General features: G+C 36.5%; 1 protein-coding gene and 1 pseudogene across 2 annotated transcripts in view; both read right to left on the bottom strand.

Moving 5' to 3' along the window:
- Positions 1 to 4,338: 4,338 nt before the first annotated feature.
- On the bottom strand, positions 4,339 to 7,884 carry LOC144665366 (pancreatic secretory granule membrane major glycoprotein GP2-like). Its single transcript, XM_078526608.1, has 3 exons — positions 7,586 to 7,884; positions 6,541 to 6,681; positions 4,339 to 4,735 (listed from the first exon to the last, which is right to left on the bottom strand). Exons 1-3 carry the CDS (start codon positions 7,839 to 7,841, stop codon positions 4,377 to 4,379), a joined length of 756 nt encoding a protein of 251 aa, XP_078382734.1. The 5' UTR covers positions 7,842 to 7,884; the 3' UTR covers positions 4,339 to 4,376.
- Positions 7,885 to 12,236: 4,352 nt separating this feature from the next.
- LOC144665286 (uncharacterized) overlaps positions 12,237 to 21,611 on the bottom strand; it is a 33,880-nt pseudogene continuing 24,505 nt past the window's right edge. The window contains exons 3-4 of the transcript XR_013572910.1: positions 14,520 to 14,650; positions 12,237 to 13,375 (exon numbers count right to left, since the gene is read on the bottom strand). The product of XR_013572910.1 is annotated as an uncharacterized LOC144665286 (transcript). The remainder of the gene's footprint in view (positions 13,376 to 14,519; positions 14,651 to 21,611) is intronic.

The following is a 21,611-nucleotide window of genomic DNA, read 5'->3' as shown; positions in this document are numbered from 1 at the left end:
CAACTTTTTTGCAGTAAATTAAATAAAACAGTACCGAGCACACAAATAAGCATCAATTTCCTTAGCAGATGAAACTAAAAATATAAAATAATTTATTTGTAAAAAAGAAATTGGTACTCGTTCTTAAATAAAACTGCTGGAGCGATCTTTGGTCATAGCTTAAAATATAAAAATGGTTTAAACAGATCTAAAAAGGACCGACCGAATAAAGAGCGGTTGAAAGGAATTGTATACAAAGTGACTTGCAGGACATGCTCATTTGCATACGTTGGGGAAAGCAAAAGAAGCTGGAAATCGCGAGGAGCCGAACACAAGCCCGGAACAAACGAAAATATGAACTCCGCGATTAAACATCATGCAGAAATCGGCCACGACATACATCCAAGTTACGCCGAAATTCTTGAAACAGGTGTAAGCAGCAAGAACAAAAGACTGTTTCTGGAGTCTTTACATTCTTTCCTCGACAAAAACACTATAAACGAAAGAGCGCCCTTCCCAAGTGTTTACGTATCGCTGGTTGCTCCCCCCCGGGGGGGGGGGAACAAACAATAACGTCAATGCAACTTATTAGAATTCTGCGAACCTTGCAAAATCCATCATTCTCTGAAGAAGACCGCAGAAGGCGATCGAAAATTTAGAGTATCCTTTTTATATTTTTAGATCTGTTTAAACCATTTTTATATTTTAAACTCGTTCTTAAAATAGCATGTAATAGAAAGGTCATTATGTGCGTCAGGTTGTTTTATACCGCATCTATATGCAGTAAACCTTGTGTTATTGATTTTACTGCCCTTTCCATTATTTTAGTATATACCACACAAGTGAATGGTACCTTTCGTGCGCTCTGATTGGCTAACTCGGACGTGATTAGCAAAGTACTATTCACCTCCGAACAGCCGAAGAGAAACCAAATGGCCTATTCACCTCCACTTCGGTGAATAATTGATAAATACAGTAAATGACTTTAAAAAAGGTAAAATGAGAGAAAGAGTCTCACTTATTACAACATAACAAGCATCATCGGTCTGCACAGTAGCAGTCCGGACACGCTCTTTAAACAAGAAACCACAATTTTATATTTTATATTTTTTACACGCATTAAGGCAGCAAATTTACAGGCTGGTCCATACGGGCCCTTTTGGAAGAAAGTTGGCCAATCAAACGTTAATTGAATTTAATATTAATATTTTTTGCAACTGACGTTAAAGCATCCAGCTTCCAGCTCTACAACGAGTTTTGTAGCCTGTTTGTAACCGAGTCTGTTTTACCTGAATATGCTTACTTTCGTGTCTTTTATATAGTACACACCCTACAGATTCCATCCTTGGCGGTATGGTATCTACACTTATTACATCTTACTCGAAAAATTTGACACAAAAACTATTTTTGTGACTGCAAAACTGAAACCTTTGAAAACCACTTAAAACTCGGAATCAAAATTAACCAATCAAAAAATTGCAGAGTTTCCCGAGTGTTGCGTATCTTCCGCAACTCTGTTGCGTTTTCAAATTTCGTTGCTGAAAAATTATTTGTATCTTTCAAAGTCATTGGTTCCTGTACGTCAAAAAAAAAAAAAAAATAAATAAATAAATAAAATAATTATATAAAAAGCCGCTGTTGCGGCTTCCGTTGTTTTAACTAGAGAAGATAAATTGCAGCCAATTTTTTTTTTTTCTGGTATGCGTTAAATGGCTGGAAAGTATCACTTTTATAACAAAAACAACAGCGACAGCTTCACAAAAACACTGTATTTATTAAATCACTTTTGACAGCATTACAACACTTACAGAAAAGAATGAAATGATTCTTGCAGTGTATGGGCAATTTAAGCAATTGCATATTTTAGCCTGAAAAAAAAAAAATCAAGGCTTCAATGCGATTTGTCATGACCTCTGCGGCTCCGCGTTGCTCTACCAACTGATAACGAGCTATAAAACTTTGATGTGCGGGTTCAAATCCTGTTGTAGCCTTGAGATTTCTTTCAGGCGAAAAAATACAATTGCATAAATTTCTTACACACTGCGAGGATCATTTCAATCATTTCATTATTTATCCGCAGTTCACATATGTCTTTCATATATTCACTTTGTCACTAACATGAACGATAACAAGTTTATTTAGCGTATCATAAGAATCAAAATATTTACAATTATGCGGAAGTTGATAGAGAAATAACATATTGGTTATTAATAAGACTAATAACTGTCATGCAAATAAGCCTGTGTATGATATCACTTGGAACGTCAATATGCTGTAAAATATTTTCGCTAGCCATGGCCATATTTACATTTATTACACACGGAATTGTTGTTGACACCACTGAAGTAAAATACACAAACACACCTCCGGATGTTCGATCAAGTAAATATCCATCGTCGGTTAACGTGCAGATACAATGCACTCTTTTTTATAAGGCTGAATGCTCTTATTTTTCTGCCGGTTTTAGGCTGAGAATATTCTTATGAACATTCTTAGAAAATATCGTTTGACATTTCCGTATTAGCAAGTATTGGGTAATCAATTACAAGTGAACGGTGTCCAGATCTGTATCGTGTTACATTGTGCACATGTACCATTGCTTTTCGTTGCAGCCTGGCCGTTTTGACTTTAAACAAAGCATTCCTCACAGAGATAAAGTGACGGAAATGAATATACCTGATTTTGTTTCAACTGAAAACTATATTCTTTTCAAAATCTCAGCCTCGGATTTCTTCTTAAAATATTCTTAAAAATTCGCAAATTTCAGCCTCGATATTCTTATAAACTAGATTCTTATTAAAAAAAATTGTATATTAGTATATACTAAAACAGTGGATAGCGTTTTTAGCGCGCGCTGATTGGCTACTAGCTCAAACTCCGAATGTCCTTTTGCTATTCACCTCCGAGACATTTGCGCGCGAAAATTGTGATTTTTGACAGGAATAAACTAGCCTGAAAAATAATCCTTTGGGGCTACATTATCTCAATGTTTTAGTTTATACTAAAACACCTATTCACAAGCCACTTCCACTTCAATGAATAGTTGTTAATTATATATGGTTTATAAATACTATTTGGTAGACACTCGGCGTTTTCTATGAGAAATCCTTACATCTGGTTGGTTTTCTCGCCGTTGTTTATTCCCTGATAGTATTCCGGATATCTAGCTCAATAGTATCTAAAATTGTATGTGTTTTGACTGCAATTCTTTACAGTGTCTACTTAAACAATAAGACCACTGGCCCTCGTTTTCTATGAGCGATAGTCAACTCTGCTACCCATTCGCTTATTATGATCAAGAACAAGTGTCCTTAAAAGTGTGGCAAGGCTCTTGTTGTTTTCATCAAAATGGTAAGTATTATAGCTACAACGAGGAAACTTTGGAGTAACACACATAGTAGCACTCTAAAAACAGAATCCTTAAATTGTTAGTACGAATACTTTTAATATAAAAGATGTATCAAAATAATGGCTTCCAAAACCTTTCAATCCTTTTGAAAACTGAATTTTTATCGTGCAGACATTTAAAAGGAAACAACAAATTAAACGGTTACTTGAAGATTGATTGAAGAAAAAAAAATATATTTGCGACGGCAGCGTGAGCATTGGGCAAAGCATAAGGTTTGTCAACAATTATATAATGTTGTGTGACAATATTGCAATGCAAGACAATCTGAGAAAAACCTCTTCCTCACCGTGGATGTAATCGCTTTGATGTTATAGAGAAACCTTAACATCGGTCATAATAGTTACCGGGAAAGTAAAATACATCATGCATTGCACACTCAAAATAGTTACTCGAGATTGCTTTAGTCTGACCTATTTTTTTCAATTGGAGGATAAGTTACTCATGTCGTTTACGGTCATTTTTTCTCAGAATTTTTGGTGTTTGTTTTAACCTTCGGACGTACAAGCAAACACATAGCCCCAGCATCGTAAAACTGGGGGGGGGGGGGGGGGGTGGAAAGCTCTTAGCTTACTCTACAAGATGACATAATTTTTGTTGGCTGTAACGTAACAGGACGTCATTAGAGCCGCCATCTTGGAATTCACCATTTTGTTAGAAAGTCAGGAAATAAGCAAAATTGATGCAAAATAATGACAGAATGCTTATGGAATGTAAACAAAATACAAATCAAACAATTCTTTTTCAAAAAAGGGAAGAAAAAATATTAAAAAAATGTTTAAGATGACGCTTTTAGGCCAGACCTGCTAGTAGTTATGATGTTGCCATAACATATTACACTTTTCTCGAGAGATCAAATAACATCCAATGAAAGCGTCAGCATTGCAAAGTAAATGTTTTTTTTTTTTTAATGTCGAAACCCACTCTCCCCCCTCCCCCTTGTACGTCCGAGAGTTAAGAGCCTGGATTTTCCTAATATCTTTTGACCAGTTCAGTCAGTGCCACAGTATCTCAGGGTACAACCCGGTGTATCTTTCAGGTAGTAGACGTAGTAAGCACCACAGTTTCTCACTTCAATGTTGGTCTTAAAGTAACAACAATTTCCACTCCAGTGAAAGCAGGCCTGCCTGGTTACCTTGCCCTCTCCCACTGTAGGATGTTCACCGTTTATCCAGCCAGGGGCGTGAGTATCGCAGTAGTATATTTCTGGACATGTAGTCGGCATTTTGGTGCCTGCATCTCCTTGGAAACGGAACCAGTCAGGTCCAATTGGCCTGTCACATATATAATTCCCCGACTTGGAAGTTACTTTTCTGTTAGCTTCTGTCAGAATTTGATAGTTGAGACATTCTGAAAAAGTTCAATATTGAATTACGCGTTATTTATGTGTAACCTTTAAAAACACCCAGGATTTTTCAAGTAACGATAGATTCCTATAAATAAATGAATTTCGCAATTTTTCTTTACCCCACCACACCCAATCATACCATACCGGATACCTTATAAATAGATTCCATTTTTTCGTTTGTCTGTTCAGTTGTAGAACACACATGGCGTTTTCACGCGGTAAAGACCCTGGAAATGGCCCAGATGCCGCTAGTCGGGTCAGTTGCAGATGTTCTTACCACATTTCCACGTCTTTTGTTTTCTTTAACTAAACAGACTTACAGAGAACATGAATATATTTTTCTTATACAGTACCAGAAAAAACTTCAGTGCAATTCAGGGCCGCATAGCTAACGTTGTTAGGTTAAAAACGGTACCGAATTTTGATTTTGATGTTTTTGCATCAAGATTAAAAAAGGTACCAAACGCTAATTTCGTATAAAATAAATAAAAGGCTACGTTTTACAACCCGCCGAGTATTTTTTTAGTAAATGAGTGAAAAGCTATGAAAATTTCTTTCACTTTTTTCAACATAAAAAGTACTTTTTGGAAATAGGCTTTAAATCAGAGACTAAAAAACAATTTGCACGAGAAAACTAAAATTCCCGGAAACTTTCACTGATTCTCTTGAAGTACGAGGTAAAAAACCTTACTGAATACACAAAGCCTATAAAGATTAATTGTAAAATCTGTTTACACCTTTTGAACGAAGCTGTGTCGGTTTTTGGATATTCCCATAAACTATTGTTTAACCTTAAAAATATTACTTTCGATTTTAATTACTACTTTTCATACAGGACTTTTCTATTTAATGCTTCGTTTTGAACTTTGTATTTTAGCTGAAGTTAATTGTTACATTTTTGTTTGGTTTTGACGAGCAAGTGATAAATGACATTAAACACAACTGATTTCGCCTTCACAATTGCAAAAAGAAACAACGAGTAAAAATATTCAGCGATACTGTGCACCAAAAATAGTGATAACAGATCTGTCATCCAACTGATCTATTTCAACTACATTTTTTGTCATCGCATTTTATAACCAATCGTGTGAAACCTTATGATTATGCGTTAAAATCTTATGCCGCTTCGTCTGCTTGGTCGCAAGTTAAATATTTACATTTACTTTAATTATTTGTTTTTCTTTATCCACCCACTGCTTTCCCAAATTATTCCCCCATTATGTTTCTACATTACATTATTCTAAGTGCTGAGCAACAAAATAATCAAACAAAATAATCGATGCTAAGTTACATTATTTCATCTCACGAATCAAAACCAAGATCCAAGTCGTTAATTTATTAGCATGTTAATGCCAAGCAAAACGAGTAAACGTGTTTCCAGCAACACGTTTTCGTGATTGTTTCTGATTTTGTCATGTTTCCATGCCGCTCGGAAACACGGAATGATTCTGCGATGTTTCTCTCGATTGCGATTGGTAGATTTCGATCCATTTTGTTTGTCACTGTTCTTCATGGTTCGTTGGCTGTCGCCGTAATTATGATTGACGGCAGCGAAAAACGCAATCGTAAGTTGAATTTGGATTTCAGAGTTCGTATTTCACTGAAAACCGCAATAACCAAACCACAACAAGAACACGTCTTTAACTTTGCCTAAATCTGTAAGTTAGTCGCTTCTTTGGCCGGCTCTTTATTTTCGGGACGCCTGAAAGTTGCTCCCACCAAGACTGAATAAGGTGCTGAATATTGGGGCAATGACAACACTGATAAATTAAAGTCTACTGTTGAACTATGTTTTAGTGGTATCTACCTGGTGCTTGTATTTCACAGCTTGTTTTTCCATCTCCCTTGTATCCAGGGTTACAGGCACACCTGTAAGATCCGTACGTATTGATACAAGTTGCAACATTCGCAAGGCAGTTATGTGTTCCTTGGGTACACTCGTCAACATCTGTAATAAAACAGCAAAATTATTTTTTTTAAAATTCCTTATAACACTTTTAATGTTTAATTTAAAGATCTGTTCGAACAGAAGGCGACTTGAATATAATGTACGTATTTGTTCATGCGACTTGACGTTTCCATTTTATCCAAGTTTTATCGGCCTGTTGGAATCAGCAACATTAAAGCCGAGGAACTTTTCGATGCCATCATTGCCGAGTTCCAACTATTTCACTGAATTAATTATAAATATAGGAATAAACTAAACTAAAAATATTTCCCAAATTAATGGTTAAAGAATTCACATGTTGAGTTAAAAATGAAACGGAATCTGACCGCGCATTTAGTTTGGTTTTAGAACTTCTAAATTAACAAGATCTCGTAGATCCAACAATCCATGTTAGGTCGACATTTCTTTAGCACGTTAAAGTGGCCTTGAATATTACCTGCACGTTGTTTTTGGTCTTCATATTTGCTAACCTACGAATTAAAGGGGCTATTTTCCGCAATTTTAGGCAATTTCGGCACTGACCAACTGTTCATAGAATTAACTGAAATATCACAATAACGGCTTAAAACTGTAGAAGAACCAAAAAAAAAAACACATAAAGCCAATAATTGGGGTATGGATGTGCAAAATTCGAGAAGAATAAAACGGATTGCGTTCGGGTAAACTTGAAAAACGTCGGCCCGATTTTTTTCAAGTTCATCTCAACTCGTATGAAATTGTCATTTATAGAGCTAGAAAATCATCCTTGCGTGTTATGTGGTCGTTATTTTGCCAAATACAGACTTTTTCTCTGCCAATTTCAAGTTTAGAGCTCTTTATTAGGGAAAGTAAATAGAATTATCTAAAATTCCGTTACCTAGCCCCTGTACAGTTCTTGAAAGCCAAGTTTTTTTTCCGTACTCACCTTTCGCCGTGATGTAATATCTATCGCGGCTCGGAACGAAATATCCCGGTCTGGCTTCCTTAGTGAGGTTATTCAATTCACAAATATTCTGCACCATGACATAGTTAAAGCTTTGGCATCTGTCATTATCGATGCACGCCCGAAAGCACTCAAGTGAGATCGAAGTCCTCATCGTCTTAATGATATGTCCCTTGAGCATCATTCCGTAGCTGGCGTATGCATTGCTACATTCTTCAGTAACCACTTCAGTAAACATTTGAACCAGGAAAACTGTTGCAGCGACGTAAAAAACCTCCTTGTGGAACATTTCGGACTGCTGTTAAAAATAAAAGTAAATGAAAAAGAAAATTACCTATTATTAAGTAGTCGCGGGGAGGGTTTAAGGTTAAATTAAAACTGTTATCCCGCAGTTAAGTAGAACGTTAATTAAATCTGCCGAAGGTTATTGCTCGTGACTTTATTAAGAAATCACAGAGGGGAAACTTAAATAGTGAAAATTCACAACACTGAACACAATTGCATAGACACTTTGAACAAACTAACTGCTGTGAAACATATTATCCCATTTAAAGGCTACAATTCATTCCAGGACTTCTCGTGATGGGGGTCAAAGTCACGGTTCTTCAGTAAAACTGAAGAACAACTAAACTAATCATCTGAAATTAAAACTAATCATCTTAAGAGGTTAAGTTAGCTGCATGGCGGCTTTATTAATGACATCCACAGGCTTGAAAAAAGTAAACAAAAATCAAATAACAAAAGACCACTTAAAATCACTAAAAAGAAAGCTGGTAGTAAATTAAATAAAACAGCAAAACTACACAATTCAGTTATTTATTTTGTATATTAAAGTTGTTTGATATAATATTATAATAGTTACGTATTTCGTGAAAAGACATACTAAGAAAGTTTATACGTACGAGAACGGATAAATTTTTCCAAGTATTTGTGTCGCAAAGTAACATCTTTTTCAAACGACCTAGTTTGTTAAGTCTCGTCTTGGAAACATTGTACAACTTTACTGACCTAAAATCACAGTTGTTCAACTCATCTTTCGTTTTCTTTCTTTCGTTGTAAAAAAATTGGGTTATCTGAATTCTTCATTTTCCAATTGATATTAACAGTTTTAGTGGCAAAATAAACCCCGTTTATTTTTGTTTCGTTTCTTGACTTAGAAGGCACAGATTTTCATAAAGCCAGAATTAGAAGTGTCATATAATTTTATGTATTTGTTCAACAAATTGTGCAACAATGAAAAAGTCAGAAATTTAAGTCATTGCTGCAAAACTTGTTAAAACAAGTAGTCATTTCATACACTGTTTCTTGTGTCTTAAATACATAATTGTTCACTTATCCCGATATGTTCTACTCGTGTAAATTGGTACTTGTTCAGAACTAATGAAGCAAATCCAAGCAGTTCTGTTTCTTTGTTGTTTATGTGGAAAGCAGCCTTTTCACTAAAATATTGATCAGTATCCATGACTGTAAATAGAAAATACGTGATAAAAATAGACTCGATGTGCGTACGCCTATGCTTAATTCTGAATTTATAAAAACAACAACAACAACAACAACAACAACACAACAGCAACAACAAGCAAGTGCCGAACCATTTACAGCGGATATTCATATTTTTCCCAGGCCTTATTTTACGCTGTTTTCTTGCAAGTATTTTTCTCATCTACTACTCTTTAGAAGGCAGGTGTATGGCGCTTTTGTTGATAAAATTATGCATGCTTGATAAAAGTAAACAGATATATTTACAAGACAAACTTAATGCATATTCGAGACCTAAAAGAATCAAATAAATTCCCTCACATGGGAACTGAAAATGGAGATTTTTGGCCCTTGTGATAGAATGCCACCACCACGTCGATTAAGCCTTGTTTTCACTTCAGAAACACAAAAAATGTCATTATATTCACTCAAGGAACACTTTCAAGGTTGTAAACTAAGTTTAATCGGTTACGTTAAGCTCTTATGTTTATAGATACATGTGCAGTGCATGTTTTTTTTTTCATCTTTCATTATGAAAAGAAGAAATATTCTCAATGCTGAACGGATTATAGGGAAATTTTGTAGCTGGGAATGTCGCATATTTAATTAGTCGCTTTTGCGATAAAATAGTTCCAACGCTGTGGGAACCCACTTAAGATATTAAAACCCAAAAAGTTTCGGAACTCAGTAGGTTTTGATATTTCGGCTTTTTTAAGTAAGATACGAAGACTGTAGCAACAACGATCTTGACAAACTGTCGAGTGAACAGCCTAACATGTGCTTAAGGTCGCGCAAGACTCTTGCTCATTAATATATTAATTAGCCAAATTTCTTGTTGGAGTGCTATCTTGTAAAGCTTTAATTCACTACATTTTGATTATCGATTTCTCTAAAATTTAATAAGGATACTCAGGGATGATGGAATTACATCATGATTTTCCTTTTACTGAGAGATGACCGTTGTCTGTGATGTTACAAGCCCTTAAAGGTTTAACTGAAGATAATGCGATTTTGTGTCCAAGTTTTCAGCTAGCACAGCGCACCAAATTTAATGATTATATAGCCTAGTGATAAATCGTAACTTCTTTTGTGCTCCCACTAGAACGAAATTTTCGATTTCAAAAACTGTTACAAGTTAATGGCTTCTAAGAGAGTAAAAGTGTGAAATCTAAACTTTGAAACATGCTATCTTCATTTTGAGAAGGAAATTTAAAAATTCGCTCTAGCCAGAGCACAATAGAGTACACCAAGTTTATGTTCCTCGCGAATCAACTCTTGAAATTCTATATAGGCGGAGAAAACTTGGACACAAAATTGCAGGATATTCCGCTTCCGAAGACCTTCCGAGTCAATGTTTACAACAGCGTGTGATATATTCAAAGCTGTGAATCTAATTATGATAATACCCTATGTTCCAGCGTACGTGGCACAAAACTGAGAACAATTGCTAGTAATTACGTGTACAAAAGAGTTTAAAAACAAACATTCTTATGAATATTTCGTTTGATGTCGGCTTAGTCGTCCTGCAGTTCGTGCATACACTATAAATAAATACATACTAACTAGTAATAATCATGGATTAGCGGAGTGCGTTCGAGACAATTTTGTGTGCCTTTTATTCACCCACTTTACACGACTGACCTCCAAAGACGCGAACACAAGCACATCGAAGAACATGGACAACTGCGTTGTTTATGCGCATCCTTATTGCGCACGTAATTCATGTCGCAATAATTAATTAAGCGCGCGCTGATGGTCGCCGTTGCGTTCACTTCGCTTGCAGCTTTTAAATAGCCGGTAACCCCCAATTTTATTACATTTCTGACATGGGTAATTCATAATCTCACAGCGGTGAAAGTTTTACAAAAAAAGTCAATGTGGGAAGATTTTCGCGCGGACGCACTAAACTTCAAAGCGACTCACGAAATGACTTCACCGATCTGGAAGATATGCTTACACGTTCCACGCATTAATTTTTGTTTACACAAAAAATGCAAATTCGATGCCATTTTGATATGCATGAGATTGAGGCCCTATGCATGAGGTCGAGGTCACTTGTAGCAGTCCAAAAAGTCCCAAACGGTTATGGCATCTGGCAATCGATACCCGCGGGACTGAACAATAGAACCCGCGGGACTGACGTCGGGCAAACGACGCGATTAGTATGCGTTCTCCTTCGTCGAACGCAATGATTGCAAGGGTCCTGCGCGACCTTAAGCACATGAAAGGACTGAACCAACAGAATGAGCAGAGGATTGTCGGAAGTGCAGAAAACCATATATAAGACTGACTGACTAGAAGGTTTACTGACTAAGTGGTAAATAAAAATCCTCATAGTTATGTTTGTGTAAGTAACAGACACAATCAGCGCCAACGACAAACTGAATGAACGGAAGAATGAACATCCATACAGGTGCATAAGCACCTGAATTCCTTAGCAAATAAACCGGACAAACAAGAAATCCGAAAACACAGTGTCACGAGTTCAAATGACTGACTATAATAGTTTACTTGATAGTGATCTGTTGTCCTATTTTTTTTTTCATTGCTTAGGTAAATTACCATTGCATTATCATAATACTCGCAATTTCCACAATTTTCATTGTAAATTTGGTGTCTGGTCATAGCGAGCAAATAATGATATAAGCAGGTAGACGTCATATTCATTAACATATCGGAAAAATAAACCTTCATAACTTAAAAACGCAACATTGAGATGACGAAATATTTAACCATTCAACTCTCTAACTCATGTACAATTAATTTTGAAAGTATTGTTTCGGGGGTTAGGTGCACTTTAAGTAAAGGAATCTAGTGAGCTCACTACTAAGTCGTCATGGATCCGAGTAGATTGTCATGTCAAAGCTCAGAAATTGTGTGACAGACCCGTTAAAGAGATAACTTTTTTTGTCGTAGAGACCACGCGCGAAAGCAGGATAAGCGAGCCAGGAAGATGTTACATGTATCTTTGTATCCGTATTGTAACATACCGGAAAAATAGAAGAAAAGCCAAATCAGTGTAATTCTCTTATCCATGTTTCAAACTGCCGTACTACGGCTGGCCCTGCGCGCCTGAGCTGACTGTTATCAATCTACAGCGATGAAACATTTACAAAAAAGTTAAATTACGGCAAAAATTTAATGACTTTAGTAATGAAAGTTCGTTTAATGTGCTTTAAGATGAGTTAACGTTACTACAAAGTGCCGTGAACTTTCTTTCCATGCACTGGTGGTTCCGTTAAGCCTGATTTTGATCATCCTTGGTTGATGATTTTTCTTTAAACCGTACGATGCTAGTTTCTTCATAGTCAATTCAGTGGACAGTGAAATTGTGATACTCTTGTTCGTAATAAAAACGGATACCATGTCCTTATTTTTGATCTTACATTTCTTTTCCTCGACAAACTTGAGCAGTTAGTTTCAATTATGTTCCTTTCTATATGCATCCTTTTTTCCGTAGAGACAGTGTTCATAGAAGTGAAAATTTGCTTGCTTCAGCAGGGCCTCAAAACATTTGTTGAAAACCTTACCCTATTTAGACTGTTTTTTCTTTTTTTTAATCTGGATAGGGTTAAGTCACACTTGTTTTGCCATTACGAGAGGATAATCCATTACCCGTTTGCAGAGAGCGAAACTAATTATGATGACCACGTATCCACAGGTTTAAAGAGTATGCGCTACTAGTGGAACCCCATTGTTCGTTAGCAAAGTCCTTTTCCGGTCGTCCATCTTCTCTTAAAAGGAACGCAATTTAGCGGCTGATACCCCAACCCCTTGACCAGCGCCTGAACAACCATTTCCTCCTCCACCGATCATCATCACAGAGTTGCTCCAGCCCCAATTACACCAGAAACCGATCCTGTCAAAGCTTTGCATAGTTCCATTGCAGTTCGCTTGTTCGAAACCTTCAGTTACTTGGTACTGCCCGCTATATTTCACTGCGCAATTTCCCTGACACTGTCCAGAGGCCCAACGATTTCCATTCCTGAAGTTGCCATAGCTTGTGACTTTGGAGCGGAATGTCTGTCCACTCAGACAGTCACCTGTGGTCTGCAGCAAAGGAGTGTGTTGAGAGTCATCACTGCGCGTGATTTTGAACTCGTTGCCACTGGCCAGCCAAAATGCTGGCGATATCATGTCAGCGTTAGTCAATGGATCTGTTGTCTCTCCAGTCGCTTCAGTCCTGTCATACCACCAGTATCCAGAGTCATTCATCCAGTGTTTGGTATCCTTGTTAGAGAACCGAGCGATAAGAGTCCAGGCTTGACTGTCTGACATCATGTCACAATATACCTGACAAAAAATAATTTCATCTGATATTATTATTATATATTTGGTCTAGACAGAAACAAACTTCAATGATGTCTTTATACAATTTGAAAACATAAGTAGGCCCAAAACTTCTGCCTTCTTGCTGTTGAGAACAATCGTTTTGTTTAAGAGCTCGGTTCTTGTGCCATGCAATTTGCATTGAAGAAGACAGGCGTCTCTGCCGAAAAATATTCTTTCTAACAATTTTTTACGAATACAATATATTATAATAGGAAATTAACGCTCCACGAAATAAGCGCAAATTTTCAAAATATGCGTACATTTGTTAAGCGTAAATTTCTACTACAATAAACTGGATACTGTTCGAACACACACATATAGGAACTAGAAAACAGTAACCTTCTCTTTACAATTTAAAAGCTTTACAAATACCGTAAAATTCCGCTTATAAGCCCCCCCCCCCCCCGCTCCCCCCGGATATAGCCTTCTCCGCCTGATATAAGCCCCCCCCCCCCCCCCCATATACCCCCCTCTTTCGGATTACAGTACTGAACAGGGCTAAATGTTGCTTTATTATGCGTTTTTAACTTAAAAGGTTATTTCGATCAACACTCTTGTTACCCGTTTTTTCTATTCCGCTTATAAGCCCTCCCGAATATAAGCCCCTCCACTTATAGGCCCACCCAAAAACCCTTATGAAGTTGTATAAGCCAAGGGCTTTTAATCGGAATTTTACGGTATGTCATCTGCAATATTTCCAGTTTATTCTTGCTTTCAGAAGGGCGGTTGTAAGTATCCGTTTCTATTTGTACTAGAGCCAAAATAAGGACATCAATAATCGCGTTAATTCTTTTCATGTTGAAAATGTGCCTCCTCTCTTGATAAATTTCTTTATTCGAAGGCAATTTTCACTCCAATTCGCATTAGTTTAAGTCGCTTAATTTTGAAATATTTAATTTATAGGAGCGTTATATAATAAGGTAAATCGCAAATATGTTTTTTTTTGCCTTGCCACTTTTTTTAAATAGAATGTAATTAAATGCTTGGTAAATGACTTTTGAAGTTTAACATGCAGTGATACATGGTCTGAGTAGAATGCACTGTTTACTTTACGTATCTTAGAGTACTTTTCTTATGTTTATAATAATATGTTAAAATATTTTACCTGAAAAGATTCCGAAGCTCTTCCTGCTACTTTTTTCAGCCAATAGGTACCGCTTGCCGCTTTCCCTTCTTCGTCGGCTTCAATCTCCGCACAAGATTCCGCAGGGACCTCGGGAATGGAACCCAGAGGAACTGTGCGCAAAAAAACAAGGAGTCAATAAGTACATCGTGAGATGGGGGCTTAGGGAGGTAAAGGGGTGGAGGTCAGGCTGTAGCAACCATACCTTCCTCTTAGTACGCAGTTGACTTACCCACCCGTGTTCGAAGGTTGAAAATTGCCTGACCCACCCCGGCCCTAAGCAACAAAACTTGCAAAATCTGGTTTACTTTTTTTTCTATTTCGTGTGCATGTTGCCATTAGTTACTTTTACAATTGCTTTTGCTGCACACAATATTCAAAGGCAATAAGTAACTAGGAGCACAATAAAGGGCAAATTTCGTCCACACACTGTCACGCTCTCGAGGACGTTTCAACACTGTCTTGCAATTTACAAAAAGCAAGTTATACCTGTTTTGGGCCAAACTCCCCATTTACATATCTTGTTACAATGTAGTCATCTTCAACCATTTATAATGACTTAACGTTCGGAAGAAAATGTGATCCAGGAGTGTTGGAGATTGATAATTACGACTGTTAGAGCGGTTTTCACTTGAGTGTCGAAAGTAAATTGCGTTTGCTTTGGTTTTGCATTACTACGCTTAGTGATTGGCTTAAAAATCTCGAGCCATTTTCTCAGCCAATCAGGAGTAAAACCAAAACCAATCGTGACTCGCTTGCGCACATTTTCCCGCGCTTCGCGTCAGCTACATGTATTTGTTTTGGTGTTACGACACTCAATTGAAAACCGCTCTAATAGATGACAGTCATTTATCAATCACAAGACGCTCAGTAACTTAGTTATATTGTTACCAATAACTTCGATATTTGGAGTAAAAATATGCCCCTTTGTTTTTAAGCGGGGCTTCGAGAAACAGACAAAGTCCAAGAACAAATATCATTGCCATTTTGCTAGAGATATTTAATACTGTCTTACTTTTTTCAAATGGTTGGGATATATTATCTGATGGTTCTATTTTTTTGCTACATATTGGATGGATTATAAAAAAGAGTCATACTGTCAATAGTATAGACGACACTTTTTTGAGATGAAATCTCATTAATCTGCGGATGAATGATTACTTGAATACTGTACAAATAATAATTAAACACACATCAAATTTCCAAATCTGCAGTACGTCTTCAGTAATGGGCCAATGAAGACACTGTGAAATAGAACTAGTGATGAATTTTGCTATAGTGATATCTACCTAGTGGTTTGCAGCCTGTTTTTCCATCCCTCTCGTAAAAAGAGTTACAAGCACAGCTGTATGCTCCGTAAGTATTGACACAGGTGGCAACATCTGCAATGCAGTTATGTGTTCCCAGGATACATTCGTCAACATCTGTAATACAACCACGAAGATATTTTTTTAAGGTGGCTCGACCCAGTTTTTTTCTAGCGATACCTATCAACTTTGAAACCCTCAAACTTAAAGGGATTAATGTCAATGACATATCCACTATATCACATGTATTACACATAGACTGAACTACAATATGATATAAGTTTTTGGGAGATCAGAATGAATATCACGTGACAATGACGTCACACAGGGTTTTGCTCTGAATCGAATTTTAGCCCCTAACCGCATTTTCTCTCGAGATCCTCCACGCTACGTCTACCTTGGTTCTTTGCCTTTAGCTCTGCGGAGTTTCATCGAAATCTACAAGAGGAATTTTGAAATATCTTGGAATTTGTTTTTAGATGGTATAATTTATGCGTAAAATAAAGACAAGACTTCATATAAAGAAATTTGCTTCTTTTTTATGTTTAATGGGAGGCTTTAGCCCTCATTCCTTTTAAAAATGGCTCATATCCGATATCCAAACCGTAAAAAGTAGGTAGACTTGCACGATTTCGAAAAATATGAAATATACGAATCATAGTGAAGCTCAATGTTTAGCCCTTTTTACCAATTTTACGCCTACTTTCGCAAAAAACACGATTATTTCAAAACTCGTCGATGAATTTTCCCCAAAATTTTTCGGGGTGGCAATTGATCAGTACACTACACAATCCCTGAATTTGATGCTCATTGAAAACTTCTAAGGTTGTCTAATATAAACGCAAAATTGAGTAAATATTGAAGCGATCTCGTAGTTTTGAATAATTTTGTGCTCTGGGATTTCCTATTGTTTCGAGTTGAGCACAACATCGAATTCCTGTGCACCACGCGTAAAATGACTACGCTTGGCTACCTTCCGAAAGCTCACCGAAATCTTTCCGAAATATGGTCCGTTTTAAAGAAAACAATGGAAAAGAAATTGTCACGTCACAACTTTTCTTGTGTGGTCGACGTCAAGAAATGCAGAAGTACTAAATGCTACGCTAAACATCAAAAGAAAGAAAGTGTAAACGAGGTAAGTTTCTGAGTACGCTGTCAAGTCATATGTAAATGACTGGAATTGCGTCAAAACATAACCGGCTTTGAGTTTTATTCATTCATTATTGTTTACTTGAACTCGAGAATATTAACATATTCCGAAAGATTTCGGTACGCTTTCGGAAGGTGGCCAAGCGTAGTTATTTCACGCGTGGTGCACAGGAATTCGATGTTGTGCTCAACTCGAAACAATAGGAAACCCCAGAGCACAAAATTATTCAAAACTACGATCGCTTCAATATTTACTCAATTTTACGTTTATGTTAGACAACCTTAGAAGTTTTCAATGAGCATCAAATTCAGGGATTGTGTAGTGTACTGATCAATTGCCACCCTGAAAAATTTTGGGGAAAATTCATTGACGAGTTTTGAAATAATCGTGTTTTTTGCGAAAGTAGGCGTAAAATTGGTAAATAGAGCTAAACATTGAGCTTCACTATAATTCATATATTTCATATTTTTCGAAATCGCGCAAGTCTACCTACTTTTTACGGTTTGGATATCGGATATGGGACATTTTTAAAAGGAATGAGGGCTAAAGCCTCCCATTAAACATAAAAAAGAAGCAAATTTCTTTATATGAAGTCTTGTCTTTATTTTACGCATAAATTATACCATCTAAAAACAAATTCCAAGATATTTCAAAATTCCTCTTGTAGATTTCGATGAAACTCCGCAGAGCTAAAGGCAAAGACCCAAGGTAGACGTAGCATGGAGGATCTCCAGAGAAAATGCGGTTTAGGGCTAAAATTCGATTCAGAGCAAAAACCTGTGTGACGTCATTGTCACGTGATATTCATTCTGATCTCCCAAAAATTTATATCATATTGCAGTTCAGTCTATGTGTAATCCATGTGATATAGTGGATATGTCTTTGACATTAATTCCTTTAAGTATGAGGGTTTCAAAGTTGATAGGTATCGCAAGAAAAAAACTGGGTCGAGCCACCTTAAATTCTTCATATCATTTCTTATGGTAAATTTTCAAGATCTTTTTGATCTGTGGAGTACGGAAGGGGGAAGCATGTGACTTTAATAAAATGTACTTTGTTACCCGTGTGTTTTCTTTAACTTGACTTAATAAATGAAAATCGGCGATATTAAAGACGAAAGACGTTTCGATGTCACCACTGTACCATTATATCATAACCCGGTCCAACTACATTATAGAACTAATTAAAAATATTGGGAATATATGTTAAAATATCTGGCGAATAAAATGGAAATTAAGGTCATCTGTTATGTAAAGAGTATGGCGCGAAAATAATTTGACTATGAGTTTAAAGTTTTGGTTTCTGATAAACAAACATTTCAGTTTTGAGCGAAATTTGTTAAGACGGTATCCACTAGGCAGTCGAGTAATATTTATTAAAGTTGGACAAAAATCAATTTCCAGAATAATTTAAATTCTATTGCGTTATTTCCTACCCTTAATAAAAGGTAAAGATGTAAGTAATTATCTGTGATAACACCAACAACAATTTCTTATCAGAGTCTGAGAAAATGAATTTCAAAGTTTACAAGGTATGGGCAAAATCTCACGTGTAGCCGTTTTGTAAATTCGTCTTAAGCGATTCAGTGGAATTCAGCGGAACTTCAAAATGTGTTTTCGATGTGTGGTGTTGTTAGAAAAGATGTCTTCTGATAAGATATTTGAAGCAGTAACAAAAAAGTTTGCAATAAGGTGGAAATAATTCTGGTACAACAATTTCTTATCAGAGTCTGAGAAAATGATATTTAAAGTTCACAAGCTATGGGCAAAAGCTTACATCTTTTAAGCGATTCAGTGTAATTCAGCGGAACTTCAAAATGTGTTTTCGATGTGTGGTGTTGTTAGAAAAGATTTCTTTCGATAAGATATTTGAAGCAGTAACACAAAAGCTTGCAATCAGGTGTAAATAGTTCTGGTACATAATTTTGTCCAATAACTACTCGAAGTCCTGGCGGATTTCCTCTTAAGCACTGTAAATTGGTCATGAAAGTTGGTTGAACAAAAATTGGTCTTCTTTTAGGTGTTCAAATTATAAATTATTTAGTTAAATTTATTGAATTAAAGTTCTTAAAACTACGTTCTTATTCCTTACTTACCTTTCACTGTAATGTAATATCTGTCGCGGCTTGGAACGAAATATTCGGGTCTGGCTTCCTTAGTGAGGTTATTCATTTCGCAGATATTTTGCACCATGACATAGTTAAAGTTTTGGCATCTGTCATCGTCGACACATGCTCGAAAACACTCCAGTGAAGTAGAAGTGTTCATCGTCTTTATGATATGTCCCTTTAGCATCATTCCGTAGCTGGAATAATTGTCTGTATAGTTACATCCTCCAGCAGCTACTTCAGAAAACATTTGAGCCAGAAAAACGGTCGTCGCGACGAAAACAAACCCTGAGCGGAACATTTCTGAACGTTGTTTGCTTAAAAATAAAAGCAAATGAAAGATCATTGCGTAACCACAGTACAGAAGCTTAGAACCGTTATCCCGCAGTTAATTTGGACGTTAATTAAATCCGCCGATGGAAATTGCCTGCGACTTTGCTATTATGGAAATTATGTTTAGCGCAGTGGAAAACATAAACAGTGAAAATTCACAATACTAAACACGGCGCTATAGATCACTTTTACATATTGACTGCTGTGAGAATAATTTGCTTTCTAAAAGTTTCAATGCATTCAAGGACTTTCCATTAATGGCAAGGAATCGCAGTGTAATTCTTCAGTAAAACCGAAGAACTTACTAATCATCTAAAAACTAATCATCTAAAGGTGAATTACGACTTTGTTTATGACTTCTGCAGGCTTGATAAACGTATTATATTTGCAGGACCGCTTCAATTTTGCAAAGATTTTGACAGCGAATTGAATAAAACCGTAAAACTGCACAAAGAAACATTGGATTATTCCTTTGCAAGTTAAACAAAAAATAATATTGTGTAGTAGTTGTAAATAATAATTATTTATTTCTCTTAAGAACATGTTACAGTTTCTTTAGCGAGCCACGTTGATCTTTATTGTAATCTATCTTTCAGAAAAAAAAAATTGTGTTATTGATTTTGCTGCCCTTGTCAATATTTCTCTGTAAATACGCAATACGTTTGTTACGGATTGCATGTCGCGTTACAGTGAATGACCTCAAACAGGGAAGTAGTAAGCCTTTATTTCAACATTGTGACTCCATCAGCCTTTACAATAAAAACCGTTATCGACAGAGGTCCTTGTAAAAGGTAAAAATTAAATAGTCGCACAAAGCTTTTCAGTGTACCTAAATGGAAGTTAAAAATATTAAAAAATATAAAAATTAACTAAGATTTAAGCTGTAATTATGTTGCTTGTGTATAAAATCGAAAGATTTTATACATACGGATGATTTAATGAGAGTCACCCCTGCTAAAATACAATACAACAATACAATACACTACAATGTTTAATGTGGACATTACACTTAGCTATGGTTTCGATGCGTCCCGCAGATATGGTTAGCAAAATCTGCGGGAACGCACCAGCTAGTTTACAGGTAAGCCACAATGAAAAAAATAAAATAAAGTGAATAAAATTCTTCAAAGCTTTAAAGCTTTAAATATGTGCGACGCATTTCCTGATTAAAAATTTCTAGCTCAAAAATTTGTTAAAAAAAAGTGAGCTAAAAGTTATAAAATTTATACAATTATTTAATTAAAAATTAAAAATGACGACTAATATCTACAGCATTTAACGCCTTTCTAAGGGGTTTATAGCATATTAAACAACATAACTATAGCATCACTGGTCTGCACACTGGCATTCCAGCACGTTTTTTGAACAAAAAAAAAATCCCATATTCACCCTACACTTCTGAATCGTTCGTTGTGTAGTGGCATCCTACGAGCACCTGGTCAGAACAGCTTAGCGTCCAACAGTGCGTGAAAGTTAATTAGCCACACCTTTTGTTTAAGGTACTTGGTGGGGTTTTCCCCGAGTATTTGTATTACTAAGCAATATTGTTTTCAAATGATCCTAGTTTCGACTGCCTTGGTAACATTTGACAACTTGACGACGTCCAATCCCAGTCGAGCGGCACATTTTTAATTTGTTTAAAGTGGCAGTATCGCGGTAATTCGTATACGTTTTGGTGTTAACTATGATATAATTATATGGGAGGCGCGGTGGCTAATGGTTAGCGCGCTCGCCTCCGAGTCGAACGACCCGGGTTCGAGGGCTAGCCGGGGCGCTGCGTTGTGTTTTTGGACAAGACACTTTACTCTCACAGTGCCTCTCTACACCCAGGTGTATAAATGGGTACCGGCCGAATTTACTGCTGGGGGGTAACCCTGCGATGGAGCTAGCATCCCATCCAGGTGGGAGTAGCAATACTCTCAGTTGCTTAATGATACGGAAAGGGCCGGGATTTTAAGCTCCGAAGCCTGTATGGGCCACTAGGCTCGAAGCAGACTAATTACCTTTACCTTTAGGATAGAATGCCATGAGGGTGTACTTAGTGATAAACAACAAAGCCTTTGAACAACAAAGAAAGGCATAATCCATTCTAAAAGGTGTGAATAGATGGAATAAAATGTTCAATTTGAAAAAGTCTGCCAGACGTTTTCAAAGTTTTAAACCGCTGCTACCATACC

The sequence above is a fragment of the Oculina patagonica genome, chromosome 9 (genome assembly GCF_052425735.1).
Source record: "Oculina patagonica isolate OP01 chromosome 9, crgOcupat, whole genome shotgun sequence".
Classification (NCBI taxonomy): Eukaryota; Metazoa; Cnidaria; class Anthozoa; order Scleractinia; family Oculinidae; genus Oculina; species Oculina patagonica.
This window is presented reverse-complemented; position numbering and strand designations above follow the sequence as displayed.

Bases quoted from the DNA above. Each gene is read 5' to 3' on its own strand.
- LOC144665366 (XM_078526608.1), bottom strand. From the start codon at position 7,841: ATGTTTACTGAAGTGGTTACTGAAGAATGTAGCAATGCATACGCCAGC. The intron at 6,682-7,585 runs GTGAGTACGGAA...GTTTTATTACAG, and splicing joins ATATTACATCACGGCGAAAG to ATGTTGACGAGTGTACCCAA. The intron at 4,736-6,540 runs GTAGATACCACT...GAACTTTTTCAG, and splicing joins CTGTGAAATACAAGCACCAG to AATGTCTCAACTATCAAATT.